Here is a 27,026-nt window from a genome sequence, read left to right as displayed (position 1 = left end):
GTGGACATAATAATTACAAGTGTCCGTGATAATCATACACAACGAACGGCCACTGCCTATACAGAGGATTCGTAAGCTGTACACAGGTCCTCGTTGAACCAGTCTATCGCAGAATTATTATAAACACGCCATCATCAAGGCTAATACCGATTAACGGGTTGATATCGTTGTAACGGGTAGACCGGATTGAGACGTTAAACCGTGTTGATCGACGCGATATAAAGCATCGAGGTATAATTAAAATTTCCGTTTTCCATAGAGGAAGATTTATCACACAGACAGACGGTACTCTGATTTGGAGCATGAACCCGACAGGATTGAATTACGGGATGAGTGGATGCTGGGGAGCGTTTCTATGATCAGGCGAGCTGAACAGCAAGAGGGCCCCCCAATTACCAATAGTTCCAGATCGTAAAATTTAATCAAATTCAATGGAAAAATAGAGCCATGCTCTCCTCTACTCCCTTTACGTCGGTTACTATGTAGTCGAAGGGATATTACGCGCCGGATGGTAATGACCCTCCCTATTGCTACGAACTTTGTTCTCACGTTGGCAGTGCGTAGTTGACGATAGACCGAAGGGGACGCGTGCGTTTCGAAACCGGCCAAAAAGTCTCGTAGAATACTTCTACTGTCGCTTCATCAGGTATGTGTGGCAGTGCGTAGTTGACGATAGACCGAAGGGGACGCGTGCGTTTCGAAACCGGCCAAAAAGTCGGCTACTGTCGCTTCATCAGGTATGTAAGAAATCTTACCAAATGAATTATTTCTACTTGGAACAGTTATTTCCTTCGACGGCAATGTAGAAAATTCAAAAGGCGAAATTTCGGGTAGATCGTGAATTTTTTCCCGCGCAAGTAAATTTGATCGATATCGTTACTTGGATCGACGACGCGATTAAAATTTATACCAAGTAAGAGAAAATGGAAATTGTTGAATGTACGAATGACAGGTCTACCAGGCTCATTCGGCAACTTTGTTGTACGTAACGAATAAATCGATTTTCTTACGTGTTAGAGTAATCCGATCACCGGATTTATTGGATAAAGAGAAACGCTAGGAAGTTCAAAGACGAATGTTTCACCGTCCACCGGAGGAAGATAGACTTTCTTCACCGAGGAGACGAGATTTCATAGAAGAGGAACTTATTTTACCCGACTGAAAGTGGCACCACGTTCACCGGAGTAAATATATCGGCGACATTGGCAATGTTCTCCTCGATCCTTTGGCTTCTATTCTCGGATGAATCCACGGTGCATCTCGTTTCGCTGGTCGGAAATAGCTACGAATATTTTCCCTCTGCTAACGAAATTTCCTTAAATCGCGTTCCTCGCGATCAACATGATCCAGGATATCTAGAAATTCCTTGCACAAATTTTCATCTCTCGAAAATGTGGTATAAATGACACTGATATTCTTCCAGTTCTCCGTAAAACCTGTTTTCAGTACAACTCACGTACAAAGAAGAGGAAAATAAGCACAGCAAATTTTCCATCGAATTCTTCAAGATGAAGAGAAGAATTCAACGAATACAGACTAAGCAACGTACAACGAAGTTTCATAGCAGCACGAAAAGATCTTCTTTCTTCCAAGAATGTCTTCAACTTCTCCGCAACATCTGTTCCAATTAATACAATAATCTTCAAATTTCAGCTGGTTTAGACGGAAAACGAGCGTAGTACAACTTCCCGTCAAATTCGTCAAGATAAAGAGAAGAATGCAACAAGTGCGTGCTATGTGATGGAAAGCAGCAATTGCAGTTCCTTCGAGAGATAAGAAACTGCATTAGGTTGCCGATGATACTGCAAGTAGAATATGGGAAATGTACGATAACGTATTATCATCGACGATTAAACGTTGAAGTGGAGCTATAACAAGGCTGAAGATAATCGTACAAAAGCGGGACAAGCATGTACAAGAATTTTTTTTCGTCCCGGCGGTGTCAGCTGTAATTCGATTATATTGCGCCTCGGTTTCGGAGCCAGTGCACGTGCCACAAGTACAAAATATCCTAGTACCGCGTTCATTTGGTGCATTTGCATCGGTAATCAGTATCAGAGGACTCGCGTTGGCCAAGCTTGGACGAGTGTCACGTATCGGGGACGCCGGAAGGGGCCTCTAAATCAGGCGAAATACCTGGCCACTGATTTCCTACACCTCGTTTCGTCGCCGTGTCTTCGCGGTGAGTGCGAACCCGCCACCTGTGCGCCAGGTGTCGATTAACTATTCGATCATGCGTCCCACGTAACCACGCGTCAACGTGGCCGCTCGCCTTTCAACGGGGATGATAATTATTCAAGGAACGCCGGGCGCCATGTTCATCGAGATTCTCGCACCTGTCGATCACTTGTTGCATTCAAATTATTGTCAAGTTCAACACGTTCACTCTTCGTCGTTGCGATGCCGGCATACTTTTGAACCCTCTGCGATTTTTGCAGTGAAACTTTTGAAAACCGAAATTTCTCTTTACTCTTCTTTGCTTTATTTCCATAATATACAAATACATTGAGTTCTACATTTTTTGGTGTGCAAAGGGTTCAAATATTTCAAGCGTACTATTCAATTTTTCATCGAGTACAGAGTGTCCACAGAATACGAATGCAGTTAGCCACATTAAGTCGTGCAATGTAATTACAAAACCTTTGAAAGTTTGCTCTCGGAAGATTCTACAGATCCTATTAAGATAATCTGAAGAATCTCTAAATTCGTTGGCAACCTTTTGATATAAAAAAGAAAGCTACAAATGAGATTCACAGGGGTGGATAATTTAAAGACTATCCTGGTCACTGGACAGTGAACATGTTAACCTTCTTCGGTACTCCCGGGTGTTTGAAACGAGCGCGAGGGAGCTTCGACTTTTGTGCCAAACGAGATTAGCCTCGATTGCAGCGATACGGTGCGATCGAATGTACAGCGATCGCGTACAAGCTTGGAATACCAATTTTCTTCGTCCACGCTCTGCTCGCGTTTACTCGGTAACGTTGCGTTTCATAAAGAACACTCTGCTGCGCAGAAGGAAGCCGTGATATGCTCTTTTGTTTGTAGCCGTTCGGACGATTTAAAAATGAGACAGCACGCTTACACATGTGAAAGATAAACGGGACACACGGTCACTGTTCCAATCGGTATACAGTGGGGCAATTTGCGTAGACAGCTTCCAGTGTTATTTCTTTTCTTCTTCTTCTTCTTCCCTCTGCATTTACATTCATTGTTATTCATCGAACGATAACGTTATTGTAGGCACTCAGTCAACCGAAACAACGTATATGCACTCCTTTTTTTTCTCTTCTTCTCTGTTCTTTTCTACCACGCTTATCGATAGTACAGCAGACCATGTCCACTTTCGATTACAGCTAATTGCACACGATTGCAATTACGAACACGTAAGGCAACGGGTTGCGTAAAATCGTGCTCGCTTGGTTACGATTAGGAACGATTTTTCTAACGGGTTAAAGGGGTTGTCTAACTTACGAGACTTTACATGTATAAACGTGATGTTTACTCGCTCGTTCAAACGGACCGTGTCACGTTACGAAAGCAAAGAAAAAATCGCCTGGTCGAGCAGCTATTGAAGGTAAAAAGAAAAGGAAAAGAGAGAGAGAGAAAAAAAAAGCAAACGACACCGTCGAGTGTCTACCTGTCGCGAAGCGTATCCGCACCTCGATCAATCTGAAGGCGTATCCCCCCGTGCAATTTCCCGCGTAAATCACGATTAATTCCAAGGCACGACAAGAGGGTTCAATGGTAATTAAAACATTTATACGTCAGTTTAATGGGTTTATTACGCAGAACACGTTACTACTACCGTTGGTGTCTCAAGGCGATCGAGAATAATCGAACTTCCATGAGATGTCACTTCATATATTTTATTACTCTAGACTAATTGCTTCTCGATTACGTATCGCAAGAACTTCTAATCGCACAGAGAAACTATTTCGCAGAAAAAATCGAAAATTTCGTACGAACGAGATTAAACTGTTTCTTTCCGTCGAAATCGCGAAAATGAAAACGCGCGTGTTCCATAGTTGCAAGTGGAAACGGAACGTAGGCAGTCAGACACAGTGGAACCAGTTGCAAAGGAAGGGAGAAGGAAAGAAAGCCACGATCTCGATCGTGGAAATCGGAAATTTTTTCTTTCTTCCAAACAGGTGCCTTATCCTCGAGGTAAAGTTACATACAATTACCGTGGAGAAGGTGTACTTTATTCCCATTGGCTTGCCACTTACGGATCTGGCACCGCCTCTGCCACTCGATTCAGAATCGTTTACGTGTATACGTGGAACGTGTATCGCGATCTCTCAACGGGTGGGTGGTTATGTCACGACGAAGTATATCAATGATCGAATCACGCTTCGAGAGGGATCGTTAATGGGTCTCTTTACAGATATTTTCATATACAGATCGGTCGAAACTTCGTTGCTCGAAATTGAACTGAATAGGAAAGAACGAAGAAAAAATAAAAAATCATCCGTCCGCTATCTCTTTTCATCGATGTTATAACAATTTTTTCCAATGATCCAGGAAACGAGTATCGATTGTTTTCAGTAACCTATACTGCAAGCTTACGTTACACAGTGTCCTGAATAACGGTACATTCGATACACGTATCCTTCTACGCCTTTCAAAGCGATTCAGGTTCCGCTGAAAGATGACGAGCTCGTGAAAACGTGCCTCCTTCTTAGTTAATCACTTTCGTATGAATTCGAAATCGTTCGATGTTTCTTCCACATATATCGGTTCTCCTTTTTCAATTTTTCCAACGAGATCACGCAACGTAGTTGTTCGAACTTGTTCAATCTATTATCGTATTCATCTGCAACCTGTCGCGGTGATTTGTAACGAATTTGCTAAAGGTGCGAGACGATGGAAAAACCGTGATACTAAACACGAGAAGGATCATGTAGAGAGAGAGAAAAAAAGGTCAAAGTAGTCGAATGGCGGAAGTAACAGAGACTCCTATCGAATCCGGTTCGAAAGGATTCCGGGAAGCAACGAACGATTGTTATATTTCATTGTCGCGTTGTACATTCGCGATCGGAGGCACAGTTTTATCAGGCCTCGCGATCAAAGGCTACACACCAGAGAGTGATTGTATTCGTGTTGCACACTTTCTTGAAAATGATCGTCTAGACGATAGACAGGACGTCCGTGTAAACGGTGTCGCAGAAAAATCAACGAAAAAATGGGTCAAGAACTCGAAACTTTATATCACAAGGATCATGACCGTCGCGTACCGTATACTTCTTTTGTTGAATCGTTGTTGTTTTTTTCTTCCACTTCTTCTTCTTCTTCTTCTCATGGTAGCTGAACTTTACGTCGAAAGAGGATATAGATAGGATAAAACACGCTCGATGGCCAGGAACTTAACAAGTCGACGTCATTGAATGCCACCTAAGGCATAGCTTATACGGTTCTCTCTTCGCTGACCTTCGCGGGTTTTTCAGATCCAAACGACAAGTTCCGTGACCGAGGCTGGAGCCCCCGTTTAGTGTCTTTCCTACACACAATTCAGCTGAATTGCATAATACCTCACATCGGGGTAAATAACCTCAGGTACACACGAATCCGGTTTGCGCCTCCTGTCCGATTTCTTTTTGTATCAGGTGAAAACACGAGTCAACGTTGGATTAATCATAGTGGTTCCTCCAAAGCGGAAAGATAATCTCTTGGGATAATCGACGTGTTCGAAAGTTCATGAATGTACGGTCTTTTCTACTTTTCACAATTTTGTCAGCGAGAAAACGAAAATTACGAAGGTACAGTACCGCGTGTCGACTTTCAATTTCGAAACGAACCGCGTGTGTTATACGATATTTGAGAGTTCGCCAATTACACAAGTCCCGTCCCCATCGCTTGTGCATTTAGATCCAACACATCGTGATGTTTCGATTTCTCGTGAACGTGTCCTTTTTTCTTCTTCTTTCAATTCGAGTCAGTCGACGAGATGCCGTGTACAAGATAGGAACGGTGTTTTTCCAAAACGTGTATATTCATCCGTGAAACGTTAATCGACTTTTTGTGTTCGCGGTAAATGTCTGTCAATAGGATAGAGAAAAATACGGAGGAGAATCGATTTACCCAATCGATTGTCCAATTATATATATATTTCGATCCCACAGACGGCTGAGAGTTTTTTGTGTACACTGAACTCTTGAATTGAGCACCTGTTCGTTCGCGACTATCGGCACACCAGACACTGACAAGCTTTTTCTCTTTACATTCTGTCACATGAAATTGCTGTGTTTCCATGTCACGTTGCAATATACGTGGTCACGAACGACAAGGAAACGTGACGGTTCTGAAATACGCGATTTCATTGCGCCCGTGGAATGGCGGTTCTCGAGGATAAGACGCGTCTCCGTCCAATACCATTCATTCCTTCTCCAGGATCCTGACGTGCTTCCAGGGTCTCTACAATGTACCATAGTAAAGTAATCAACGCAGTGTGATAATTGTAGTAATTTACCTCTTCGTCCTTTTTTTTCTCTATTTTTTCTTCTTCTACAATTCTATTAAACATCATCGATCGCGTGTCTCAGACGATACATCCAATGTACACCTCTTATTTTCTTCTCTGTTTTTCCTTTTTTCTGTGTGTCATTTAATTTGCATCGAGCGATATTAAGAGATTATAATGCCTGGCGGTACGTACGAATGTATCTGGAACATAGGATCTTCCCTCGACACTATTCTGTCCGGCGGTGAATTACGCGCGGTAACATACACACAAGAGGCTCTCCTCGCGAGATAATCGAGCAAACTCGCGAAAGAGGAGCTCACGCGATTAATTATTAAGGCAAAACGAGCGGGAGAAGAACGCGACGGCGAAAAATGACCGATCGAATGGGCGTGTAGGCGCGAGTCGCCGGTTACATAAACAATCATTTCCGATTCGAGAAAGATGCATATCGACGTGGTACGAAGTTAAGAAGGAGAAGAAAAAAAAGTAAGATCGTTCGTTTCCTTGGAAAAAATTGATTGGCCGAGTTTTAGAAAGAGGGTTTCCGTTGCGATAGAATGGGAAAAAAGGAGCATAGTCACGCTGATTGAACGTCGATCGTTACCGATCACAAGCATCCTAAACTCTTAGTGTATTCGCCTCTGTCCCTGAACCTGTAAGAATGGCTTTTGCCCGTACTCAGCCGTATATAAGACTGAGACGTCCTATCACAAAGCGCAGTGTTAGATTACCACCTCGACGTCAACAACAACGAGCATCGTGTGTTACATTGGCGATACACGCCGGTGTTTCTCTATTATTCAGTGATCAATTAAATGTAGCATCGTTGATACGTAAATCGAGAACCGTTAACCGCCATTTCAAGCTCGGGCAAGATCGATTAAGAGAAGTCGTACATTTTTATAAATAAAACAACCATGGACACTGTGATGTCTTCGGAATCAAGTGGCTCCACTCGTATCGATGCGGGGAAGAATCAGACGAGCTTCCAGAATTATGTGCAGAAATATCCGAAATACACGGTAAGCTCGAGTCAATTTTCTTCAGCTGGTCCCTTCTAGTCGATATCTCTCCAACGTCTAATTCGATCAGATGACGTGTTATTATCGAATGATCGACGATTAGAAAAATTTGCCAGTGATGTAAACGAAACACCTCGAGAAAATAACACGTAATCTTCGTGCAGAGTGTGTGTATTCGCTAGCTGATGACTAAATTGAAATGTTAGTATCGGCTAGGGAAAGGAAATATGCGATAATGATAGAACATCGTTACCCGATAATACATCGTGGAAAATCATGTTCGATCCTTGCTACGCGTAGCTGGACGAGTCCTTTTACAGATAGCCGGGCGTGTAATGGTGTCTCCTCTAAATCGAAATGTAACCGTCTACCTTGCTCTCTTACTAACAGAACTGTGAATCATTGCCACGAAGTAGATCAGCTTTAATTCATTCTCTCGAACTTGTGTGCTGTCCATTGATGATCAAGATGAAACTATTCTGAAACGAGAACGCAATGTTAATTGTCGCGTGTGAAAGCGTTAATTCAATTCACGTTGTCGTAAAAACAATTACGGTTGCATTGGGTTACGTTCACTTTATGTGCACAATGTTGCAACGTGAACCGATCCAGAAGAAGAAGAATTCTGGTCTTAATCTTGGAAAATCTTGATTGGCTAATTTTCCATTGATAACGCGTCGTAATATCCTCGACGAAAGTGAAGCTATCTGTAGAAGCAGAGAAATGTAAAAATAAGAAAATCGTAATTTCCGTCAGATTTGTTTTGTATTTTCTGCATGTTCCAGCTGGCGGATTCAGGGTACAAAGACACAGAGAGACAAAGACTCAACATGGACTATCACATCCAAGTGGTGACCAAGGATGATAAGCTGAGGATACTGAAATTCCTTAGAAGGTTCTTCTTCAGGGACGAACCGCTTAATCAGTCGATCGAACTGATACCAGAGAACGAGGACAGCACCTGCCTCGAGTTAGAGGAGTATTGCAGTATGTCCTCGCTCGAGAACAATCTCAGCCTAATGGCGGTCTCGACTAACGGAGCTATAGTAGGTGTTTTGTTAAATGGTAAGAATTTCAATCGCCCAACTCTTGTTTTCCTTTTTCTCTTCTTTTTTCATCCTTCATTCAGCTATTTACGCGAAAAACCGCCGCCGCCACCGCCGCTATCATTCTGTTTACGCAGTTCCTGATATATCTGGGTTAATAACACGATCTCGTACTAGAAACGTGCCTCTGTTCTCTGTAAGAAACAACGATACCCGTGCGGAATGAAAAAGTTCTGCGAATGCAAAGTGGTGACAAATTCTTTTCGTGACGAATAATTTAGTCCTCGAGTTTGAATAATTGATAGAATCTAGGGTAACAAGAACACCGGATACTTGGAATTATCTTAGAAAATGTTCCTTCTTAATGTCTACAGGGTGTTGAGAAAAAAAATCGCGAATCGAGAAGGATTGATTTTAAGGATTTTTCTTATTTGTATCTAAATTCTTCGATTCTTCTTTTTTCACCACCGTGTATACACACGGAAGCCACTGTGTTCGTTGACGAATGGTATCTTGTTTGAGTAGAAGTAGATCAATGCTAAAGATAAGGAGAATCTGATCGAAAGATGTATATAATATGTGGATATTTAATTGAAGAGAATAATAATGCGGTGGAAAAATAAGTTCGATAGGGAAGAGAAGACACGCCTACTGGAAAACGGTACTGCACAAACGTTACATAAATTGTTATGCGAGTACCGAGCAAACGTGAGACTTATTAATCGCTACCGGTTGTCGCAATCCGCGGTAATTACATTACTCTATCGACAGATCCAGTTAGTCAGATGTTATTCTATATGACGAAAAACCGTGTTGGAAAACGTATGGAAAAAGAATAATTTACGATGCAATTGGATTTTACGTTGGAGATGCTTTATTTCCATTAACGCTTTCCCATTTCCATGTGATAATTAAAGTATGACTCGTCTAAGTGAAAACCATTTGCTCGTACTGTTTTCGATTTATTATTTTCGCGATAGATATTTATTTATTCCTCTTTTTTTTTCTATTTTTTTTTTCCCTCAATACTCGCGTGTCCTCGACGTAGGAGAATTAACGGCGATCGGGGCAAAACGCGAAATTACCGTTTCGCGGGATAAATAACGAGGCAACGTGAACAGTTTCGTATCGAACACGACGAATGCATTAATTGTCGCTTCAAATGCAAAACAAATGTTAAAGAGTTACCTTCGGGATGTAAATTGCTAAGACTCGAGGCGTTTTATCAATTTGAAACACTTCGCCGGTTAATTGCTATTAATAGCTCGACTTGTCAGTCTCGAATGTTTGAAAAAAATTATTCCAAGTACTTTGTTAAGAGAGAGCGAGAGAGAGAAAAAGAAATTCATATAAATGTTTGATCATATTAGTTTGAAAGATCAAGGGATATCTAACAATGCTGGTGCACAATGAGACGCCCTGTATTTTATGCTAATTCGAGACCTTTAGAATAGAATGTCCATATGCCGTTCACTACGAAGCACACGTATACATTACCAACTAAATTTATGTGGCAGCTTGACGGTGTAACATTGTTTCTTAACAATTAATCTTATTCACGTAACATTGAATAATATGGTTATATATATACACACATCGGTTGTTGATATGTTGCAACAAATCGAATCAACTATACACGAAACGTTGCACAGTTTTGGTTTGCAAATCAGATGTAAACAAGCGGATTGTATGCGTAATTAGTCATACAGATCATCGTGAATCGTATGGTAATTAAACGGTAAATTGTTCTTACTTGATGTATTCAGGAAAGATGGATCCACCGAGTGACGAAGAACCGGAATACATAAGCACGTGCGAGAATCCAAAATTCAAAAAGATTCTCAGGCTACTGAATTATGTGGATAGGAACGTGAATCGTGACGGGAAGTTCCGAGGGTTGAACATCCTAGAGATCAGAATAATCTCCGTGGATTCGAACTGGAGGGGCAAAGGAATTGCCAAATCACTCATGGAGAAAGCGATGTAACTAATGTTTATCGTTTAATCGAGAATATAGATCGTACTTGCGTCACTTCGAATATATACGATCGTACCGCGCGCCATTTTGATGCACCGTATATCATTGAATACTTGTGAAATAGATCGTCATTTGTGTAGTACTTACGGAAATATTTTTTTTCATAGCGAAATTGGAAAGGAAAAAGGTTTCCATATTGTACGTGCCGACTGTTCGTCATTTTTCTCTGGAAAACTTTGCGCGAGATTGGGTTTCGAAAGAATATACGAGCTTAATTACGCCGCTTATTTGGACGAGGATGGCAACCCTGTATTCTCCCCGGCGTATCCTCATACAGCGATTATTTCGTACATCAAGAAACTATGAAGAGCGACGCGATATATGGCTTGAAATCGAGTACCTGTTTAGAATCAAGGATAACTTTTAAAAACGCACGCCTACGTTTACATCGTATTCCTCTTTTTTCGCGAATATCCGAAAACGTTGTACATTTTTTTTTCTTTTTCTAAACGTTTCTTTAATTTATTTATTACTTTCGTACGAATCAATGTAATACTATTTCAATCGATTGTCAGTTCTATTTTTAATGCTATATCGGTAATACTTTGTAACGATTAACACGCACGTTGATAAATCGAGTCGAACTATGGAAAATAAATATCATACTATCAACAGTTTGAACATATGTATAATAGTTATATATTTTTGGTTTGTTGGACCTTTTTTTAAATATATATGAATTTCTAATTCACAATACTCTGTTTTTTAACCAATAAAAATACCATTTGTAAAAAGAGTATATTGCAATTGCACTTTTTAGTTTCCTTCTGTCTTGCTTAAAATATATCAAAAATTTATTTAGAACACATTCTGTAAAGCTATGTATTTCGCCTAAAAATATAACATTTCATAGCTAATAACACAATTTAATATATATTTTTGCACTGCGAAAATACAAACATATATTAAAGAAGTTTTTAAAAATTTCCCTATATCACAAATGTGTAAATATATAAAACCTGCTAAACATGCTATTACTGTGTTTAATCATCTTCATCAGTAATTGAATTTAATTCTTTATATCTTTTCCTAAATTTTTCCAATTGCTCCGCCAATGTTTTATGTTCAGCCTCCTTTTTAATTCTTTCGTAATCACTTTGGATATTTGCACTTCTCTCTAGTGCTATAAGCCTATTACGTTTTGACAAATAGACAATCATTACAGTATGAAAAAGTACCCCAATAATTATAAAAATTGTACACTTTTTTAGTACATTTCTTCGCTCCTCTGCAGAAGGTGCTTTCCTATATTGTTTATAATGCTCTTGATATACTGTCCATTGCTTAAAAGTATTGTAATTCCTAAAAATAACAAAGGTGTTATATCTGTAAAGAATTCCTTGAAATAATTAATTTTTTTGAGACATGTACCCATCATATTCAGAAGATCTGTTATTATATTTTAAATCCAAATCATAATACTGTTTAGTCTTTGTTTTACTTAAAACATTGTAAGCTTCATTTATTTTCACAAAATCAGCATGATTCCCTTTACTACTATTATCAGGATGCATCTAAACAATAGTAAAGAACTAAAATGCTATAAAAGAAAGATAAAATAGAAAGGAAAATATTGTAAAGAATTAAAGAGTGTCTTACTTGTTTTGACAATTTAATATAAGCATCTTTTATTTCTTTTTTCGTTGCATTTGTAGAGACGCCCAATACTTCGTAGTAATTAAGATAGCATCTTTAAAGAACGTACTTTATTTTAAACTCACGTATATATTCGATAAAATGCGATGTTGCTTTAATTTCTAACCTTTGATTGTTGTGATGCCTACACAAACCACGAATTAATATAGGTACTTCATATTTGTATACGCGAGATATTTGTGCCATATTTTCTAAATTTTTTTGCGTAACTAAAAAATTTATATCAACTTAATACGATCATAATATTAAAGCAACATTACGATCTCGCGCTATTATTAAACTGACGTTAATGATGGTGTAAGAATATTACAGTCGATTATATTAATATCAAATTTCTACAAAAATTATCATCATAGTATCACATTAATTTTAATCTGTACTGTTTCCATGAAAGTTAAAAGAAATATGAAATATTTCTTAATAACATTATCACAAAAATTATTTTACGTTTGACTAACTTCGTATCTTATTTGTTTGTATGTTTAGCGCTTACTTCGCCATGATGAATTTTTGAATTAGCAGGTACAATAAAACAATTAAAAAAAAATGTAAAATAAATTTTAACGACACACTTCACCAATGCAATTTAAACACAAAAGGTATGTAACAAAGGATATTTTTTATTTTTCATGTATTTTACCTCATTTTTGTACAACATTACTTATAAAGTTCTCAAAAGCGTATTAATTTTCGAAACAGAGAGCGATAAAAAGAAGACTATAAATTTCATGAATTAAATATTTATTAAAAACCAAACTCAGATTTTATAATATAGTAACAATTCTCATTTGCGTTTGGTGTATAGTATAAAATATATTACAATATGTATACAGGAAACATTCTTAATTGTATAAGATAGGCCTCAAGCCCAGCTCGATGTCTATGCATTTCATGCTTATCATATGTAATTTATGCAATATCTATTATGCGTTTTGTATAAGCTCTAGTATTATCAAAAAATTGTTATGTATGTAGAATTTATATTGCATATCTTATGTACAAATTGTACGTTATGACAATGAATTGTAATGCAAGCCTTCATCAAGAAGTGTAAGATTAACTAATAATCTAAAAATTTTGCACTTAATTTATAAAAACTGACATATTACATGTGGGCTTGCCATTGTAAATAATACTTAGCGAATCAAATGCATTGGCACAAATAACATCTGTCTATACAACATATTCATTAAAATTTCAAGTCTGTCTCATATGTTTTAAATGCACTACATAAAAACGAATACTTTCAATTTGCTAAAGAGTTGCAATGTAATACATTGATAAAGTCACATTCTAATAAAATCTCTTATTAAAATAACGATTCAAATTTTTAACTTCAATCAAAATATATAAAAATTTTTAATTGCATCATTGTGCAATTTTACTTTAATGTTTTTAAATGTTCATTTGTGTTTTTAGTTCAATTTGTAAGAAGATCGTAAACTTATTCAAAATTCTCTACAGTACTTTTTCACGAATATTTATATACGGTCTTCTCAAAATTCAACACATACACTTGCATAGGCAATAGCATAACTGACTTCTTTATGTCACAACTTGTGATAGTTTCCGTTTATGAGAATTAATTTTATTACTCGCTAGTAGTAAAATATATACCTGTTTGTGACATATTTTTACGGTTTTCAACAATTTAAATATGAAGGCAAGTTGTATCTCTTTTCAAGCAATCTGAATGTTTTCAAGATTACTACATATTTAATATATGCCTACTCGTTTTTATTTTCTTGTACAGGGATGTTCGGGTATTTCGGAAAGTCTACAGCATCCACTGGATTTTTAACTTTAAAACTAGGGTATAATCCTGTCGCACTGGTTCTAGTATTACATCCTTTCGAATAACCATCCCAATGATTTCCAAGAACTTCTATCAAATCTCCTACTTTTAATTCGATTTCACCACTCTTTCTCGGTTTGTGATCTAAAATAGCTTGATGAGGATGTCGATTTTGACCCCCATAATAATAAATATCGTCCAAGGATGCGAAACGATTATAAGCATCTGGATAATACGTTTGCATCAACTCGTATGCCACACGGCATACTTGAGAACTGAATGTGCATACCAAATAATCACATTCAGACAAGAGGTGTATATCGATAATTATGCCTTGTAAAGAAGAATCTGAGTATCGTTTTGCAACTGATGCTGTTTCTGCTATCTCTGGATCTCCTATTATTTCATAATTCGGATAATGATTTCTTGCCGTTTTGATTACTTCCGGATCATCGCTCGCTAAAAAGACTCTTCTGACTTCAGGCTTTGTTTCAAGTTCATCAAAATATTGTTCAACTTTAACCATATATTCGTCTATATCGTGATAAGCGGCCTCAGTTCCAACTTTATCCGTTCTTCGTACATGAACTCCAACGATAGGTTTTTTGAAACCAAGCCTCTCTTTTGCATAATCTAGTGTTTTCTTAACATTCTCTTGAGGTCGCATTAAATACTTTAAAACTTGCCCAACCCACCATACCAAAGGATGACCATGAAGTTTTTCCAATCTTGGAACTAAATCTGCTGGTACACTCGGTGGTTGAAACCTTGGTTTTGGATTAACATTATCTACAATAGGTAAAGAAATCACTTGTTTAGAAGAGTCACCAGGCCAATTAGCATGTGATGCTCCATTTGTGGACAAACATGTATCACTAAGTGGTTTAAAAACAGACTCCCATCCATCTTTGTGATACCTCCAACCCTTAGATTTAATTATTAACGTTCGTTCTGTACCATATGCAACCAAGAAACAATATGTAATATGATGAATCTAAAATATACGAAAATTTTATTTATAACATTTTACATAAATTTTTATTTTTATCTAAGACAAGCTTTTATTTACCTGGCATCCAAATCCACAACCTTTGTTTAAACTACAGACTAACTTCCTTGCTTTACTGCAGTCACTAGGATTTTGTAAATACCTAAATCTTTTTTGTACAAGATCAGACAAATCTTTTGCTTCCTTTTTACGCCATTCATCATAACCATCTGCTTTAGTTAATCTGTCAATATCTATTATTAGAGACCTTTTATGATCCCAAACATTTTTTATCGTATCTTGTATTTTTTTCCCTCTTTGTTCATAATTAAGTATGTCAATATTTTCTTTAAATTTGCTTAATTCTGCATTAATATAATACCTATCTCAAAAATTAAAATATCATGCATAGTATGCTTATTGTTTCAAACATATGAATACTTTATATTTTAAACACTATACCTACCATGTTTCTTGTACATTATTTCTTATCCTTCGCCGTAGTTCTTCATATTCAAGAGAAGGGACACCATGCTTAACATTATCTTGTTGATCCAACATATCATCGTAAAGTGAAACCTTTTCAAGTTTTTCTTGTATTGAACCTAAATGGTCTCCTTGAATGGATTTTGATCTTTCTCTGGAAATTATGTTATCCTGTACAACGAAAAGATCACAATGCTCTTTGTTTTAAACTTCAAATAAACCTGTCTGTTTTTATGATTTCTAATATAGACTTACCCTAATATTATATTTTTCAATGCTTCATTTTGTCTTTTAAGAATTTCAAAATCATTAACCATTTGGCCTAAACGTTGAGCATTTTCTTTATTTGTAGGACTCTCATTATTAGACGATAAGCTATTAGTTTTAAAGATATGTGATACTGATATTATTAGTACCAAAAGCCATGTAGCTAATAATGCTATTCCTACTTTTCCTAACCAACCAGGTCTCCCTGACCAAAATGTTGCCATTTTAGAATATGGTAATAGGATTATTATATTTGATGAGTTGCATTACGTCATCTATAAGTGTAAAAGTATCACCCTTTTAATACAAAATTTCATGACATATCAACTGTTATGTAACAAATAGATTATATAAAAAGCATGCTTTAACACAGCATTTTGTAAGCACATAAAAGAGTTACACAGATTCCTTTATTAAACAATTAAGAAATGCATAATATAGTACAGTATAGCTTCACAATAATAGCAGAAATTATTCTCAATAAAACCACTTTACCAATAAAACGTTACAAATACATGCAACTGCATGTAATGCAACAAAGTGAAATGATAAACGCAACAATATAATACATAAAACATTACTAAATTATCAGAAACTCAATTAACATTAATTCGCTTTGATATATAGTTCAAATGATATATCACTGAATTAAATAAAAATTTACCTTACCGAATGCCGCAGCATCTCTATAAAAATATTTTGAACATAGAATAAAAAACATTAGTTATCAGTAACGCAATCATAGGAACGAGATCTCTACATTAAATTGTCAAGTTGACTTCTTTCATGTGCGATTACAGTCATTAAACACTGTTTCATGTGGCAAGCGCCAGCTATGTGAGTTACAATTCTTACGTACACATTATGAGGAGTTTGCACTGAAATAGAGGCAAGCATTCTAACCAATAGCTACATTTGCTTTACAATGCTCAAACATGATTCTCACGAATAAAATTAATATTACAGTTATTCGTTTCACTTGAAAAATCGAAGGAAAAATTAAGGTAAATAATTTGATTAATATTTGAAAAAGATGTGATAACACATATAATCGTTACAAGTGCGAATAGCTAATTTTAGAACGTGACTTTTATATTAGATGGCGGTAAAAATGGTACGTTTGATTCTAGCATGAAACACCGCTATCTATTTGTTTCATGCGTGATTTTGTCATATAACCTAGAATCTTGACACTCTAAGCACGGCGTTGTGCGAATGTGAACGGACGATTAACGCCGGATAAAGTCTACGAACTTTTGTTTGAACGTTATTTCAGTGTTATTGATGAACCAATTATCGTGGTGAAAGTAGATATTAAATCGAAATTGTTGTGGGTATTGAAAAACATGAAATTGACAGAAATAACGTATTGGTTTGGTATCGTGTCGCGGTATTTCTAAACGCGGGTTGGTTCTTTGGTTTCCCCTCCCCTCCCGCCCTTCGGATCCCTACCGAAAATCGCGCAGCATCCTTGCGCGCGAAACACGCGTATGCCGGTGGACGCACATTGTGTGCCTGTACTTCGATGTACATACCTGTGAATAGTGTATTTTAAGCTTTAGTTTTACGGGATGAGTGTGTGAAAAACCGGAGCGTTCATAGTAACCGTGAAAAGATCGGATAGTATAGAACGAAACGAACGATATTTGTCAATTGGTCGCGCTAGAGTCGTCGTAGTCGAGGTAAAGCTTTGTACGTAAATCGAAAGAGGGGAACACCTCCATTATTATACCTGGTATCGTCTCGAGGGGAAGAGGAATTTGTAATATTTAGCGACAATAACGAAGAACCTAGTTTCGCGGATCTTTTGGTTCCTCCCCCTCTCTGCTTTCCTACCCCTATTACCCTCTCGTCCGTCGATGAACAAGCAGTTGTCGTTTTTTGCATGTTTCACTTTTTTTTTCCTCGGCATCCCCCCAGTTTCGTTCGTCCGTCGCCGAAGCGGTTGTGTCGTTTGGTAAAACTCGAAAACCCGTGTAGATTTAAGTTGCATCCGTTCGACGAATTCTCTTTGTGTTCTCGTTCTCCGTGTCCGGCAGTGTTGTCAAAATTCCGGCAGCACCGCTCGGCCAGCTGCCATTGCTGTACTGTCTGGCGTTCAATCGGAGACTCATAAATACGATTCTCTTTGGTGATTATTCTCGTTGTCGTCGTCGTCGTTCTAGTCGTCGTGGAAACTGTTAACGGTCACAGGTAGAACATGCTCGTAGAACAGACGTAGCGAGTGATTCTACCTTTAGCTCCAGACGCCGGTTCTGAGTGAGCTAACCTTCACAGTGAGGGTTTCTCTTATCTGTTTGATCATCATTCATCGGGCCTGAAGCAGTGGTACAGATTGACAGAACGATGAAGTGGCTCGGTGCGAGTAGCGCTGGTGCTGCGGGTGAACCGGCACCTTCTATGCAGTTACACCATCCATCCGCGAATGGACACATACCCACGGTACGCACTTATTTCAATTTTTTTTCCTTTATTTTTTTTATATCAAACCATTGATACGTGTCGCAAAACGATTAGTTAGGACAAAATTTTACCTGTGATCGAAATGTCATAACCTATCATATCATGTGCCTTTATGCTGAAAATCTCGTATCAAACGTTACTGCACAAATTTATCATTGTATTAGTTTGTATTTATTTCATTTTTTATGTAACACCATGCTAGTCAATGTAAAGAGTTTTATTCTATTGCTGAAACATGGGAAAAAAAATTCTTCTATTGTGCATATGCATAAGTATTGCATATGCTTGTGCTTTGTTTGATCCATCATGGCAGAGCATTATGTAGAAATGAAGATGTTTTGGTTACATTCATCAACTTGCTTACTCTAGTGAAATAAGAGTAATGTTGCATATGTTGCTAGTTTCTCTATGCTCTGTGAAAGTAATAATTTCATTGTAAGTCTCTTAATATCGAAGCAGTTTTATTTTTTTTATGTCTTTATTGTGTTTTGATAAAGTATAGATAAAATGTTGATGTGCGCATATATAGAAGCATTGTATTACACTGATTAATCGAACAGTTATGACATATCTTTTAATATGTGAATTAGTCTTCTGTGATTTGAGGATAAGATCATTTTGACAAATTTAACACAATAGTCTGCTTGTACATCACTACTCCAAACAACCATTATAATTACAATTTTTTGAAAGAAAGAAATGTTTCAGAACAACATATTGACTTTACATACCTTTAACTTGCATTTGTTTAAATGTATTTGTTTAAATTTATATGGGTTTTGCATGTAAAAGTAACAACTCATTAAATACAAGTATAAGGATCTTAAAGCAATAAAGTAATTGTTTATTAATAGGATGCAGAGCAATGCGGACAAGTAATGGCTGGTGGTGATAGTATGCGTATACAACCTGGTCAAACACATCAAATTGGTGTGAACAGAACTCAAGATGATGCTATGGTTGGTTATGTTTTTCAACGACCTACAGAAGAATTTAATGCCCAATCCTCAACTTTTCAAACAAAACAGGCACCACGTGCTTGGGCACTTGCAGATGATGCAATTATTGATAATGTGAGTATATTAAGCATTTAAAATGAAAATTTGTTACAGACTTTACTATAAAGACATAAAGCTATAGTCTTGTTCTACTTTGATACTCCAAAAGTCAGTTTCATAGCTAGATAGATGCACTTCTATTGTTTTTATTTTAATGCAAGTTTAAATTATTTATAGAATCCAGAAAAATGGAAGTATCCCATTACTAAACTGAGTGTACCACAACAGAATCAACCACAACAATTGGGTCTACAAACTATGAACAATGTTCATCTACCATATGAAATCCATCCAATGCAACTCAAAGTAAGTAATGTAATATTTAATTTCATGGTTAACAAAAGGATATTACTTTTTATTTTGGTACTGATGGCTGCATTTATTTATGTTATACAGAGTGGAGCACCAGGAGCAGAACATTTAGTTTATCTCAATAATCAAATGACAGCACAGCAACAAGTTGCCCTCTTTCATCATCAACAGCAACAACAACAACAGTTTAGAAATGGCCAGGTAAGTACAATTGTCAAAAATTACTCTAGTAGTTGGTAAATACAGAATTATAGATTGGGTGTTACAAATAAATTTATTAAACGTTTTTACTTATTTTTATTGAATATATGATTAATTGTGCATATAATACGTCGAAATATATAGATTTATCGTGTCTATTTTATTAACAATTATTTTTTTCGTTATATTTTTATTCAATTTAAAACTACATAATTTCAACATCTTGACTATTGAGATATTAGCTAAGTTCGGATACCTTTAACGTATGTAAGAGATCGCTTTCAGAACTTGTAATATCAATGAAATTTAAGTACGCCTACATCGTGTAAGCGAGGTTAATAGAACTGATTGAAGGTGGACTTTCCAGAAGGGTTATGCTTATCTTTAGCTATACATCAAAAGAATATTTTTTGCTTACTTTAAAACAAAATACTTTATAAATTTATTAATTTAAAAATGCTACGAACATTATTATGCACTGGTTCGTATTTTCACGTAGTTGTCTGTACCTTTGGTGTAAGTAACGCATTCAACATGTTTGGAAATTAATTCTCGTCCCAATATCTGCCTAATTAAGAGATATCATTGACACTGATGGTTGTAGTTAAGAATCGGCTAAGTAGAAAGTTTTGTCGATGCGTAGGTCCCGTCCCGGCTAACCGTGTCAGGGCCAAAATTTGGCGGTTTAGTAAATTACAAGCCATGAATTCGTAGTTAGTCTGGAGTATCGACCTTCGATGAGAGTAATTGAAACGAAAACTTTGTTTATGTTGCAACTCTCGAGGAAGTATTTTACTCTATTTTTTAATGCAATCGATGCATTCAACTGTCATCAATTGTTGCGATCTGTTCGATAAATAGCATGGCAATTCGTTTTTAATTTGCACGAAGCTTACTGAATTGCAGTTGAAATGTGTGTATATGAGCATGAAAAAAAGAAAGGAATTCTTAAATATATTAGATATATTTTACATTATATTCCGAGAGAAATCTATGCTATGCAAGGAAGGAGTAAACATTTACTCTTTATCGTAAAAATCACCGTAATATCGTGTGGAAAATGTTCTTAACGAAGGTAAAAGAATGTACGTTACATTAGCCATGAGATTGTCCTTCGCCTGTATCGTTAATATTTAGCCAGACCAAGTAAATTTACTAAGCACGATCAAATTTTCATCCGGTCTCCGTGAGAGGTCGTACTTCGTAAGAAGAGCGATGATTGGTCAGTAGGTGTTCGCGAAACGGCGCGTTGATTAGGAAAGTGCTCGGTAGAGGGCATTCTGTTCGAGCGTCGTTCTTTGTTTCGGTTAGGAGGGCAGTCTCTATCGAAGAGAGAGGCCGGTTAACGAAAATTCGAGTAGAGAGAGAGAAGTAAAGAGAGCATCGTGTGACGGCGTGCGTTACTTTAACGCCCGATAAACGACGCGTCCCGCGATATGTCACAACGGACGTGAATTTAGGCGAAGAACGCGTAATCGACTCGCTCCCCCTGTAAATAAACGCGTATTCGCGGAGTGAGTGTGCAAAGTGCGCGAGAGGAGAAAGGAGGTGGAGGAGGTGGCGGTGGCGGCGGCGGCGGCGGCGGCGGAGGAGGAGGAGGAGGCGGAGGAGGAGGAGGAAGAGGACGAGGAAGAAGAGAGGAGCATAGGTAGCAGTGGCAGCATCGAGGCACCCGAGGTGTCGAACTGTTTGACAGGCGGCCGAACGCTTTTCTTTCTCTCTCACACTCCCGTCGGTGGTGGCCGCGACTCGTATTGTTCGGCGGCGGTGTGCTGTGCCGTTCCACGAGAGAGGTCTGTCCGCTTCAGAGAGGAAAAAACGAACGTGAAAACAACCGGGAGTGGTGTGTATTCAGTGCCGGCTGAATCGGCGTCCGCGCCCCGACGCCGCGGTTGACGTACACGAAGGATTCAACTGATTTTCCCGCAACGCGTCGTCAGGATTCTACGAATCGGCTCCAAGATAGCCTCGTCTACCACCGGATAGTGCGTGTTAATATAGAGTGTGTGTTGAATTTCTCGTTCGCGCTGTTGGTGTACCACGGGGTTAACGGTGAATCTCTCGGAGGTGACGCGCCGTGCCGAGGGTACCTTGGAGACGGTGGAGAGTTTCGGTGTAGGGTACGGCCAGGGAGCGGGCACGAGCACAGGCGACTGGATGAAACCACCGGGGGATCTTTTCCTTTACTGCGACATGAAGGATTTGGGGGCCGACATGGTATTTATTTTCGTTCAATTTCCGCTTACGAACCGCGATCGCGCGTTTTTTCATTTCTTACGACGACACGAGCCAACGTTGCGAATTTATAGGTTATGTTTCGGAAATTTTTATTCTCTCATGGAAACCTCCATGTTTATGAAGCTGGAGGAAAGACTCGACCTGCTCGTGTATACGAATCGTTGACGTTGGTCGTGTATTGCAACTTAGGCGAAATTATGTTTCATTTATGACAGGAATCGCGTCAAATTTGTGAACGCTGCATTACTACGATGATATTTTATAACCATTCCGCTGGTCATCTTACACCCATTCAATATAACAAATAACGTGCGTAAGAGTATATTTTTGTCTCATATCTTGACTTTTAGCTAGCGTTGTTTTTATTTTTTCGCTATTTTCACGAAAAAATAGTGCATCCAAGAGTATTGAATAACTGTGATGTTTTATTTTTACCGTATTTAAGCGCAGTGTGGGTATCTGTCAGAAAATCTTAACTTGACGTTATTTGACAGATCTATAGTACTTCTTTATTGAGGGTTGGTAGGACTTACATAGTACTTACATTGACAGGCCTCTACTGCTAAAATTACGGTAAAAATTCGATATACTGTTTATTTACTATGCAACTCAAGGTGACCTCATCAGCCTAATTTTTTTTTTACGAAAACACAGTTTGTTTACATTTTTTGTAAACAAACATCTTGGTTACGACAAATCCGTTTTATAATAAGTCAATAACGTTTCGTTCTGGAAGGTGTACACTTTAAGTCTTTTATTCCGTTTCCAAGTTAACTCAGTTTCGTAATAATCGTTACTTGTTAACAACACTTCAGCTACTGTCATTGCAATCGATAGTTTTATTAAGTATGAATAAATTAACGATCGTAGTACGAACGGTATACAATCATTAGTTGGAACACTTCTGCAAATTGCATCGCGTTCAAGTATATATCAACACCGCCGGCGTGTTCTGTTTATTTTGTACCGATCCTAGGATTGTTTACTACGGTAGTCGAAGTGCACCATCGAGTACACATCGGTAGCTTTCACGATACACTTTTTCGAAACGACAACCGCAGGAGAAATTCTATCATTAAACCCATGGAAAAGAATGATGATCCGAATTGTGAGCTGAATATTCGTATCGAACGTGCTCTCGCATGGAGGTGTCTGATAGTTATTCAGCCAATCAGGTCTCCGAACTCGCTTAACCTTGTAACATAACAACGAATCCATTAGTATTGCCTTGTACCTTAACGATGATAGGATGCTAGGCGGTTTCGTGGCGCAGTTATAGGTTATTTTAATCGGATGTGGATGAACGTTTGAATTTCGATCTACGGGTGTGTTGCAAAACGCGATTAAGTAATTCGAGACAATCTCGACGGTCAGAAAAAAGTTTCTCGTGACGGCAGGAAGGGGGGAGTGGTTTCTCGAAACGACAGCTGTAGATTCGGATCCTTGGAGCGCTGCCGGTACGTTTTAACCATAGAAAAAATATGTATCTAGACGTCCGTGCTGAATCCTTGCTGCGCTCCGCTCCCCCGACCATTTCTTCATTGTTTACGTCCTCGAACTCTATCCAGTGAAACGGTCGGCAGTTCTCTGTCCTTCTCTCTCCCCCTCTCTCTCCCCCTTCCCCCTCTCTCACTCCTCCCATTTTTACACTCTATCCGCCTTGCTTGTACCCATAGACGAGGAAAACGGCGGCGGAGGTACAGAAGAGAGAACGTTCGCGTTGTTTTAGGTTAATGTACTTTCGCACGAACTAAGAATGCTTCTTGCGGTGGAAGCCTGTGTATGAAACGATATTACGTGTTTCGTTATCTCGGTAGGAACTCCACTTTTTGCCACTAATTATCGATCAATTTGTTCCTTTTGTCTCTCGGCTGCGCTAAAACGTAAATATCGTATTTTCGTCTCCATTTTCTTTTTCCTACTGGAAGGGAGGGGGGCCACGTTGTTTGGACCGGTGCCATTTAAATTTATACAGCTTTATATTTTGCATGTTTCCCCCTTGCTAGCGGTTCCCCCTTCGGGTACACCTAATCGATTGAAACACTGTCAGGGTCCTCCGTGAACAACCGTGAACACATGTGAACGGTGCGTGTGCCGAAAAACTCATTGGTTATTTTTCTTTCGAATGTTTATACTCTAATATTTACTATTTACTACTATGTTCGATAGTACCTCGTTTGATGTTCGTCATGCACGAATATAACGATCCATTCAAGTTACTTTACGTCGTTTCGTAATCGATTTTCCGTTTTACATCGTAGTAAAACATTGTTGCAATCCCGTTCAATTACTCTTTATTCTTCACAACCGCCGACGCCGCGGAATTTCGTCCGGAGAACCGTGTTTCATTTCGGTTTCTCGAATGTTTTTGTTTGGCTTATCGACCGAGCGTCTCTCGAAACGTCGCCGGTGCGCATTAACGCACGCCGCATTGATAAAATCATAAAGGATAAATACGGCGCGATCCGCGAGCCAGATGCACTATACTGCGCTACTCTTGCGCCAATATAAACGGCAAATGTGCCTGGAGGGATATTGATTCGCGTGAGTCACTCTATCTCTTCTAGTCGAGCTTCGAGGTTCAGGGTTGACCTTACTTGCCGCAAAATGCGTTCAATTAGCCACGTCATTCCTCTTGTTACGCTTTTAATCCCTGTTGTACACGTGTAATTCTTCTAAAGTCACTTGTGACGTCGACGAAAAAAAAAATTTCTTGTTTCTTCCCCAACACCCGAGGAACCGTCGAGAAAGAAAGTGGAAGATGTAATAACGCCGAAGATGTGCACCGTATAAGCGTTATACATTACGTTACAGCATAAAAATATCGGGTTGTCACCTCTTTTCGCAGCGAACTTTCTCTTCTCCTGTGCCTCGACTGTAACAGATGGTTACGGATAGTTATGCAGTTGACGCCCACGGTTCGCAAGCCTCTCCACGATATAATCGTTACACAAGATCAGTGTCGCTGTTCGATTATGCCGTTCCTGTAATTCTTATCTATCTCGCGTTAACTTTTCTATAGAAAAAAAAAAAGAGAAAAGAAACTTGTTCGTTTGTTAGTAGAGACCGTGTTCAGTGTGAAGATTCGTTATCCATTTTCATTCTTTTTTTTTTTCTTTCTTTTTCTGGCCTCGAATTATCGCGGTAACAATTTCGTTGAAATTCCCGTTGGTTAGTCTAGACGCGATATTTCCTCGAATAAGGTGGGAATTCTTGGAAAAAGTAAACAACCGTCGAGCAAAATATTCCAACTTGAATCACGGCCAACATTATAGCCCGGCTACGCTGACCGGTAAAGACGACGGGGCTGGTAAGAAACTACTCCTACGCGCTCACGTTATCGTATTCTATTCGTGATAAAAGAAGAGTGAAACCAGTTTCCGGTTTCTTGAGTGACGTCAGCTTCGAATGAAGCGTTCCCGCGACACCGCGCGCCAATGGAGATATTAAGGGATGGATAATCTGTTTTCTCCGGAAAAAAGAAACGAAAAAAGAAGAAAAATAGTCGTTCACGTTACCGTTCGAGAGGAATGTTTATTGACATCGACTTATATGTCAGTGAACTTCTGTAAAGCGGCATCGATAATCGATAGTTTGTCGCTGATTGGTGCCCCGAAGCGAGAGACGACTTGCGTTCTCATTATTATTTAGAAATAATACGTAAAGGAGTTGCACTGTGCGTTCAACGGTATTTCTGTTTCCTTCGTATTGCAATTCGAAAAATGTTCTTACTCTACGTGCACATTTTAATCTTAGAATAAGCGGGGATGATAATTCTTCGCTATCGATCATTTTGCGACGTATTTTCCGGGTGACCCGAGCACACCGAGGGGAATTCTCCTACTAATGGTCTCGGTGTAATCGTCTCGTATCGTGTAATAATCGGTTTCTCTAATTCACCACTTTCACTTGAGTGGAAGTTAAAACGTAGATGAAAAGTAGACCTTCGTGAAATCTTCGTTGGCGAAGTCGAACGGTTTTTTCTCCACTGTAAAATTCGTCGGGCACAAAAGTCGATCGAGCTCTAGCAAGTCTACTCTCTTCGTGTTCTACAGAAAGGGGGTTGAATAGTTGAAGCTGTGCAGAGAGGAAACCGTGTACCGTGTAAAGGTAGACATGTCGAGATACACGAATTTCCAACGACGTTTCTTCCAGGTCGCAGAAACTCGTCAACCACCTCGTATAGTATTCCGTCGTTTATGCCGTAAAGTGACGTATCGCGTTGTGACTTGTAGTGACGTGACGCGCATGTCGTTGAACCTAAACGCATCGGTTACGCTTGCAGATTCGTCATCGCGAACGTCCGCGTGTCGTGTAGTAGTAGTTCACACACGAAGGCGTAGAAATTCATTTCCACGCGTGTCCTTTTCTTCTCAGCTATCTAATAGTTCGCTCGTGATTACTCCAAGTCCCCCCTATGACCATCTTACCAACAAGCGCGTGTATTAAAAAAAATGTTTCTCCGTCGTACGGTACTACCCTCTGTGCTCGAACGAAGAAAGAAAAGAAAAAAGAAATAATAATTACACGGTGAACCGTTGCACAGCCGAGATAACCTCGAAAGTTCGCTTAATTTCGCGTTAATTAAAAACCAAGCCAGGACAACAAAATACAAACCACCCCTATATCCAGCGTTCTCTCTTCCCTGGTTATATACGTTTGTGTTTCTGCGGTGCGCACGCATTTGGCTCACGCAGGCGCGCACGCACACGCACGAGACACACGACACGACGGCGACGGCGACGACGACGACGACGACGGTGTGTCCGACGGCGAAAGAGAGGCGACTGAAAGGGGTAAAGAGAGAGGAAGAGGTCGAGGGAGAGATGAAGAAAGAGAGAACAACAGGGTTCGCCTCCCTCATGCCGCTGATTCTCCGCGAGGACAGTGGCCGTGACCCGAGGCCGAGGGGCCTGGGGAGGGGTCGGTGGCCCCGTGGCAGTTTAGCGACGACGTCCACGCTGCCGCGTCAGGAGTGGGGGAACCTCGTGGGTGA

The 27,026-nt window shown here is 38.9% G+C and overlaps 4 protein-coding genes across 6 annotated transcripts in view; 2 read left to right on the top strand and 2 right to left on the bottom strand.

The window, feature by feature from the left end:
- Positions 1-685: 685 nt before the first annotated feature.
- LOC108573524 (dopamine N-acetyltransferase-like) lies at positions 686-10,935 on the top strand. Of its 2 annotated transcripts, none has more exons than XM_017935996.1 (4): positions 686-737; positions 8,268-8,547; positions 10,295-10,511; positions 10,674-10,935. In XM_017935996.1, the coding sequence occupies exons 2-4, from the start codon at positions 8,313-8,315 to the stop codon at positions 10,870-10,872; spliced, it is 651 nt and encodes a 216-aa protein (XP_017791485.1). In that variant the 5' UTR covers positions 686-737; positions 8,268-8,312; the 3' UTR covers positions 10,873-10,935. The 2 variants fall into 2 exon arrangements, with proteins under 2 accessions (XP_017791485.1, XP_017791477.1); XM_017935988.1 differs by lacking the exon at positions 686-737 and adding an exon at positions 7,192-7,482.
- A 614-nt stretch (positions 10,936-11,549) lies between these two features.
- LOC108573055 (dnaJ homolog subfamily C member 4-like) lies at positions 11,550-12,485 on the bottom strand. The gene is made up of 4 exons (XM_017935421.1): positions 12,329-12,485; positions 12,166-12,256; positions 11,938-12,080; positions 11,550-11,868 (listed from the first exon to the last, which is right to left on the bottom strand). Exons 1-4 carry the CDS (start codon positions 12,406-12,408, stop codon positions 11,550-11,552), a joined length of 633 nt encoding a protein of 210 aa, XP_017790910.1. The 5' UTR covers positions 12,409-12,485.
- A 1,419-nt stretch (positions 12,486-13,904) lies between these two features.
- Positions 13,905-16,445, bottom strand: LOC108573676 (alpha-(1,6)-fucosyltransferase). The gene is made up of 5 exons (XM_017936154.1): positions 16,428-16,445; positions 15,747-16,033; positions 15,472-15,645; positions 15,087-15,387; positions 13,905-15,011 (listed from the first exon to the last, which is right to left on the bottom strand). The coding sequence occupies exons 2-5, from the start codon at positions 15,980-15,982 to the stop codon at positions 13,950-13,952; spliced, it is 1,773 nt and encodes a 590-aa protein (XP_017791643.1). The 5' UTR covers positions 15,983-16,033; positions 16,428-16,445; the 3' UTR covers positions 13,905-13,949.
- A 1,547-nt stretch (positions 16,446-17,992) lies between these two features.
- The window catches only part of LOC108574094 (maternal protein pumilio), a 71,519-nt gene continuing 62,485 nt past the window's right edge, over positions 17,993-27,026 (top strand). Inside the window, exons 1-4 of one of the 2 annotated variants that reach the window (XM_017936614.1) lie at positions 17,993-18,200; positions 19,076-19,294; positions 19,457-19,585; positions 19,676-19,792. In XM_017936614.1, the coding sequence (XP_017792103.1) occupies positions 18,105-18,200; positions 19,076-19,294; positions 19,457-19,585; positions 19,676-19,792 (561 nt within the window). In that variant the 5' untranslated portion in view covers positions 17,993-18,104. Of the gene's footprint in view, positions 18,201-19,075; positions 19,295-19,456; positions 19,586-19,675; positions 19,793-21,743; positions 22,010-27,026 lie in introns of those variants that run through there. The other variant, XM_017936620.1, reaches the window with a different exon arrangement.

The sequence above is a fragment of the Habropoda laboriosa genome, unplaced genomic scaffold, assembly GCF_001263275.1.
Source record: "Habropoda laboriosa isolate 0110345459 unplaced genomic scaffold, ASM126327v1 scaffold20, whole genome shotgun sequence".
NCBI lineage: Eukaryota > Metazoa > Arthropoda > Insecta > Hymenoptera > Apidae > Habropoda > Habropoda laboriosa.
The sequence above is the reverse complement of the archived record's forward strand: the minus strand, read 5'-3'. Positions and strand labels throughout refer to the sequence as shown.